At 33.7% G+C, this 7,703-nt stretch overlaps 1 protein-coding gene across 1 annotated transcript; it reads left to right on the top strand.

The window, feature by feature from the left end:
- Positions 1–2,392: 2,392 nt before the first annotated feature.
- LOC128990803 (uncharacterized) lies at positions 2,393–7,003 on the top strand. The gene is made up of 4 exons (XM_054413387.1): positions 2,393–2,582; positions 5,060–5,237; positions 6,038–6,282; positions 6,878–7,003. The coding sequence occupies exons 1-4, from the start codon at positions 2,491–2,493 to the stop codon at positions 6,945–6,947; spliced, it is 585 nt and encodes a 194-aa protein (XP_054269362.1). The 5' UTR covers positions 2,393–2,490; the 3' UTR covers positions 6,948–7,003.
- Positions 7,004–7,703: the final 700 nt, after the last annotated feature.

The following is a 7,703-nucleotide window of genomic DNA, read 5'->3' as shown; positions in this document are numbered from 1 at the left end:
GCCGTCGAAGTGGCAACGTCGCAAGTAGGGTTGTAGCAGCTGTTTTGCCTGGGAGCAGCTAATGGTATTTGTGTATTTACGAAAGCATGGTTACTGGACTATGAAGAGAGAAAAGAATTTATTTATAAAAATAAATACCTCTGCCTTAAAAAATAAGGTTGCCAAAGACACAGAAAAATAGTACACATAAAATATTAAAGGATTATACAGCTATAAAACTGATTAATTTTGATGTTTGCCATATAGATGATTTCTCATTATAGTCAAAGAACCTCTTAATGTTTCATGAATAATAATTTTCAAAAAGGATCTGTCCAAATCATATTGACTCCACTTTAAATGTACAGATATAGATTTTCAATTCATGAGTGAAAATTTAAAAACGTACGTTTTCAGGAAAAGCACTTTGCAAATTCTTTTTCCCTTTTTTCAAAACTTTTATAATTTTTTTTATTTCATTAACATTTGAAGTTTTATAAAATGTCCATGGCAACGCAATATCTTTGGTAGTTTCTTTTAAAAAGAGCATCTTTAGTTGAAAAAAACCAAATTCTGTCACGACCATAACGGACGTTTAAATGGATATTAAAAATAGTTAATATTATTTTTATAACTATGTTTTGCTATAAACTAATTTACTTTTATGACCATTATACAATAAAAAGGTCACTGAGCTTTTGGTATATTTGGTCTTTCTAGAAAAAAATAAAAAAACTCAAAAAAATGAAAAAAGCCAATAAAATCTTTTTAAGTTTGTATAACTCCGAAGAAACTTACCTGAGACCCGAAAAATCGTTATGTTTGTATAGAGGTGTGCTTCTTTTGTGTATAAAACATTGAAATATGACGATATTTTAATTTTTGAAATTTTTATGATAGAAATCATAAACGTGATGGTCAGGGACAAGCGGTACGGTCGTGAATTGTCTGGAATAATCTAAATCTTTCTAAACAATCCTTCAATTATACTGTTAGTTATAATAAAAATATGTGTTTTAATTGAACTAAACTGTTCAATTTACAATTATATTAAAGTTATTGTCACGACCAAACACACTAAAATCCATAATGCTGGATTGGTCGTGAAAAAACCCGCGATGGTCGTGAAACTTTGGTCGTGAAATTACGTGTTATTTGGCTCTGTTCTGGCGGTAGCCCTGCACCTCATGTTCGAGGATACAAAGTGGACTTCTACGTTAATCTAGCAAATTGAAATATCTTATAAACAAAAATTAACACCATGTCTACTTCATCGAATGACTACGTACGGTCATGGACACACCAAAATTACAAAAAACACAATCTTTCCTTTATTTATCTTGTAATTCCTCCTTTCAACTCGAAACGACTGGCACTACAATCCTGACGTACACCCCGAACTATTCTCTAAAACCAACTGACTCCATCAACGCCAGGCTTGCCACTGTCGTGCTCCAAAGTTGAAAATTTTTCCCAAATGGTCGTGATGCCAAATCGAGGGACAGACATATTTTGTCATGGTAGTCAGTTTGTAATGACAATAAAATTATAATATGCTCCTTTTTTGTAAGTTTAATAACCATTGATGACATAAAAATATGGATTTATATATTTCGGAATGAATAATTAGTCTAAAAACAGTGTGAAAGTTGGAAAATGTACCCTAGGGACACGTCATGGTTGTGAATTTCGAGACTTTAAAAATACGAAAAAAATACCTAGAACCTATTTAAAACCAAATAAATGTGTGTAACATGTTGCCCCCGTCCCAAAAAATATTAAAACACATAATAATAAACTAAAAATCCAGTATCTACGAAGTAAAAGGCCAGGGACATGAAAACGTACGTTTTTAAATTTTCACTCTCATATTGTTTTGGTTATCAATTATGTGTGTTTTAATTTCAATATTTTAATAAATTCATGTTCATTTAAATCAATAAAGTGCGAATTAATGAGCTGATGTCACCTGTCTGTCATGTTATCTTATGGGACGTCTGAAACTAAACAACCCTACTTGCGACGTTGCCAATTCTACCAGGCCGCGGCCTGGAGTGGAGTTAAAGGTGGCCGTGCCTGAGGCTTCCTAAAAGTATTCACACAGCAAGCACAAGCATACTAATATTTGATTGGGGTACTATTAAAGTTCACGTGGCCTGTATTATATTTTTGCTAAAAATAAGGTCTTTGCTCTTCGCTCAATCAATTCTAGTATAACTGTTCTTTAAATATAATTTAATTAACTATTGTTCTGTTACGAGCCTAATTAATTTAATAACGTATACAAAATAGGTTCCAATAAATGCAAAATTTAGCATATCCCATTTTAACCCCAAAGTCTGTGTTACTGTTACACATACATCCAGTCTTTTTTACTCAAACTACATATGATTTGACAACAATATAGACATTTTCTGTTTATAAAACAGATTATGAAAACATGATATAAGATATACAAGAAATAACATTCTACGAATTCCAATCCAAGAAAATTTCAAGTTTAATTACACAATGGGTAGTCAATTTTATGCCAAGGACAGAGTTTGTGATCGAAAGGAAATGATAAAAAGAGTAAGAAAGGTTATAGACGACCTGGACAGTGCGTAAGTACAAAAATGAAAAATGTATACAAGGCTTTATCAACCCAAAGAGACAGATTAGACCTCATATGAAAACACATTAGTAAACTAAGAATATAAAACTCCTGTGTTTTTCCAAAAATATATACTAAATTTGTACTAATTCAATAATTTAATAATAAAATATCATTAAATGTACCTCTACGGTATATACTTTATTTTTACCAAGGCATTTTGGGATAAGAGAAAAATTAGATATTTCTGTTGAGTTTATGAATACAAATTGGATTGATGTTATATATGGATAGTTTACGCTTTTTAATAATCTCTGTAACCCTTGGGCATACAAAAATGGTTCAGTACTAAATTATTTGTTTTTAAGCTCTAAAAAGTGTACTTTCCTGGAACATTCATTATTATGATGATTTCTTTTTCTGGATAAAAAAGGTAAACAAATGTTTACCCCACAAAACTCCTCATACAAACATATTTTGTATTAGTTGTACAATTAAAGGTAACGGAGAAAATTATTTAAAAAAACTGAAGTCCTAAATTTTAATTCCTATTTTATTCTTATGTAGAAAAAGATGATAACTGTTGATTGTTGTAGCTTTGTAGTTTACTTATGTTGATCAAATTTGACCAAAAAAGACTTTTTAACTGCCCCGTAGCAGCAAAGGGGTACACTTCTATATCTGGTGGCACTAAAAACCGAATGAGTATTATTGATTATTCGATTATTTAATTGAATATATCGTTTGGTTAGTTAGGTTAGGTTAACCTTACCTAACTAACCAAACGATATATCGATCAATATTTATATTTTCTTGTTTGTGCCAACAATATGTAAGTGTACCCCGCCAGCAAAGCTAAGCACTCGTTATATTTAAATGGGGAATAAATGAGTGAAAATTTAAAAACGTACGTTTTCAGGAAAAGCACTTTGCAAATTCCCCTTTTTTCAAAACGTTTATTATTTTTTTTATTTCATTAACATTTGAAGTTTCATAAAATGTCCATGGTAACGCAATATCTTTGGTAGTTTTTTTTTTTAAAGAGCATCTTTAGTTGAAAAACACAAAATCCTGTCACGACCATAACGGACGTTTAAATGAATATTAAAAATAGTTAATATTATTTTTATAGCTATGTTTTGCTATAAACTAATTTACTTTCATGACCATTATACAATAAAAAGGTCACTGAGCTTTTGGTATATTTGGTCTTTCTAGAAAAAAATAAAAAAACTCAAAAAATTGAAAAAAAAGCCAATAAAATCTTTCTAAGATTGTATAACTCCGAAGAAACTTACCTGAGACCCGAAAAATCGTTATGTTTGTATAGAGGTGTGCTTCTTTTGTGTATAAAACATTGAAATATGACGATATTTTAATTTTTGGAATTTTTATGATAGAAATCATAAACGTGATGGTCAGGGACAAGCGGTACGGTCGTGAATTGTCTGGAATAATCTAAATCTGTCTAAACAATCCTTCAATTATTAGTTATAATAAAAATATGTGTTTCAATTGAACTAAAACTGTTCAATTTACAATTATATTAAAGTTATTGTCACAACCAAACACACTATAATCCATAATGCTGGATTGGTCGTGAAAAAACCTGTGATACCAAAATTACAAAAAACACAATCTTTCCTTTATTAATCTTGTAATTCCTCCTTTCAACTCGAAACGACCGGCACTACAATCCTGACGTACACCCCGAACTAGTCTCTAAAACCAACTAACTCCATCGACGCCAGGCTTGCCACTGTCGTGCTCCAAAGTTGAAAATTTTTCCCAAATGGTCGTGACGCCAAATCGAGGGACAGACTTATTTTGTCATGGTAGTCAGTTTGTAATGACAATAAAATTATAATATGCTCCTTTTTTGTAAGTTTAATAACCATTGATGACATAAAAATATGGCTTTATATATTTCGGCATGAATAATTAGTCTAAAAACAGTGTGAAAGTTGGAAAATGTACCCTAGGAACATGTCATGGTCGTGAATTTCGAGACTTTAAAAATACGAAAAAAATACCTAGAACCTATTTAAAACCAAATAAATGTGTGTAACATGTTGCCCCCGTCCCAAAAAATATTAAAACACATAATAATAAACTACAAATCCAGTATCTACGAAGTAAAAGGCCAGGGACATGAAAACGTACGTTTTTAAATTTTCACTCAAATATGTCATCTTGTTTATGGAAATATTTTAGTAAAAATCCAATTAGACAAATTAAATTTGCTTAGTCTGCAGGTTTGCTGCGGCGGTGGTATTTCATTTGTATGCCCCCATAGAGCCCAAATGTAGGTTCACATTTACATGGGTGTAGGTGTAAGACCCACGGTAATAGCTTATTCTGTATATGAGAGGTTTTGCTAAATACACCCTCTGCATAAAAAATTCCCCTAAAAAATTTCAAGTGAAGCCGCCTTAGGATATATTTGATTTATTTCTCATCCTGAATCACAATGAGAATGATTACCAGCAAGGTGGAGGCTCGCTGCTGTTGCACGGACCCTGGTTCTCCCCCTGCTGGCACTAAGCTGGTAACTCCTCAGACCCTGGATGGCGAGGCTGCCGTGCCAAGGGTTGTATCAGCTAATAAAGCCAAGTATATATGGACGCCCCCAGCTACAGACAATCGCCAACATCTTGACGCCACTGTGAGTAGGATCAAATTCAGGTCGATTGGGTTTTATTGATATAGGCTAGTCTATTAATTATAAGGTCTGGGACTTATAAGTGCTAGAAGGACAGGATTGAACCGTGAACCCCACAAAAATTTGAGGGATTTTGACTTGTTTTCTCTAAAATACGTAAATATGTGATTCATTGATACAAAATGCCACTCAGAGGCTATAAAAAGAGTGAGTGAAGCTTTTTAATTGTCAAGACTTCGTTACGTTTTAGGTGTTCATTAATTAATTTCATTCCATATCAAAGTTGTGCTAGTGGGTTTAATTTTCTAAACAGCATGCGTTCCCTAAACTCCCAAATGGTTGTAATTTTACAAAAAAATCCTTAAGTGATCTTAATCTATTGTAAAGACTTACTATGTCACTTAACCGGGTTTTGCTTTCAATGCTGCCCCAAAAAGAGTACGTGATGCTACAGGGTTATTTTATTTTTAAACATAGGTATTGAGGTATGAAATTAATTTTCATTGCAATGTTAGAATATTACTCTGGTACTTTCTTATATGTTAAAGCATTTGTCAAAAGCTTGACTCAAAATGATACACTGCAAAAAGATAAAAATTCACAAGCAAATGCTCTAATAATAGTAGTATGACATGCAGGAGTAGCACTACTGCCAAAATCAGCTGGAACAAATAATTCGAACACATTTTTTTTGTTGAAAAACAATTCTTTATTTGCTAAGCTGTTGGATTAAGAAGCCGTTAAGGCGTTAAGTTGGTTTTTCTCCATCCCTTGAAGCTATAATTGCTAATTTGTATAAACAGATGTCATGTTACTCTGCCACCGTGGCCAACCAGTTCTATGATGAGTTGAAGGGATGCAGACTTGACTGCGGGGTGTCCAAAGGGGAGGGGGGAGGGCCAACACCACACTCCCACTGGTGGAACGCTCCTGGTAAAGTAACATCTCCCAAGGGTGTAGGCCCGGACTACTGTGAGGATCCGGAGTTTGTACCCCCCGAACCACTGGGACACATGGCCTGGACCAACGAGCCTGGTGGCACCTGCAGGTAATTGTAATGTTAAGAGTTTGGATAGTTCCATCTGACCCTTACAGACAAGTAAGGTGAAATATCGTTTCCATATAAGTTTGAGATATTATTTTCCTTTAAATGTTGGTAAAAACTCAACAACCTTCTTCATTGTTATACGAATATATCTTGTAATAATATACAGTACAAGCAAGAACAATATATCCAATCCAACGTATAAATGTTATAGGACTCAATTTGAAATTCTGTCTTTTTGATATCAAAATTTATTATACAATTACAGTGGAGCGAGCTGGTGTTGTAGTGGTTAGAGCGCGGGACTTCAGTCCCTGAGCTCCCGGGTTCAAATCCCACCAAGTCACCAATGGATTTTATCTGAGTGATAATGCCGCAACCGCTAGGTCTAGCCTGAAGTAATGTGGAAAACAATCCCGGACTCGTGCCTAGCGTCCTAGGACAAAAAAAAAAAAATACAATTACAAAATTTGGCTTTTTCAACATGATGTGGAATACAATGAATGACTTGTATAACATTCAGGAGTGTTTCTGATCAAAATATTGTTTTGCCAATAATTAACATGTAAAATCATATTTATTTTTAATTATTTTTCAGGTATCCGCAGTACTGCAAAGCCCACTGTTTTGACCATGCACCTGAAAGAGACTGGTCTAGGCATTATTGACTCCCTTGTGAAAAAAACAACAAAAACACACATACAATAAAGACGTACAAACACTGCTGCTGTGTTTTAATTTAGAGAACATCTTAAATAGAATAGTGTTGCACTGGCAATAAAGGCAAAACATACTTCAAACACTTGACATACTAACTTGACAAAAATGCATCACGTTTAAGAACTGCTACATGCTACGAGACTCTTGGATAATAGAGACAAAGAATGTTTAAAGTAGGTAGCTACACAGTCTCAGTGAATTTTGTGTCTTGGTTGCAAGCATTAATTAATTTAATTGACATTTTTACAAATGTAATTTTCATGCATAGTAAAATGAAAGAAAGGATTTTGAGTAATTAAAAAAATGTGTGCAAAAAGGAAAAAAAAACAAATGGGCCAACATAATAAAATTCTAAGATTAATCACAGTAAGGTACTGAGGAAACGCCCTTGCGGGATAACAACCCCAGTGTGCTGGTATTTTGTGTCAGAAATATTGTGACGAGCAAACAAAAGCCCGAACAGCACTGTGCAGAAATTTCTATCGCACAGGCTCTTACTCTACCTTGAGTGTTGCAGTACATGAGGGCGAGAGGGTGAGGTCCCTACGTAAGTGCGGGGGGATTAAATGATTCCTCTGTGGACGAGACATTAGAAACGTTACTTTTTTTTGCCTAAGGCAGTTTAAGAATCTATGACGTCCTTGTGAGGGTGAATTCTTAAATTTTAAGATGTCTGAACGAGTAACAGATCATAATAATGTGAA

This window comes from Macrosteles quadrilineatus, unplaced genomic scaffold (genome assembly GCF_028750875.1).
Source record: "Macrosteles quadrilineatus isolate MER2022 unplaced genomic scaffold, UCM_ALF_1.0 Scaffold_3__2_contigs__length_128488019, whole genome shotgun sequence".
Taxonomy (NCBI): domain Eukaryota; kingdom Metazoa; phylum Arthropoda; class Insecta; order Hemiptera; family Cicadellidae; genus Macrosteles; species Macrosteles quadrilineatus.
This window is presented reverse-complemented; position numbering and strand designations above follow the sequence as displayed.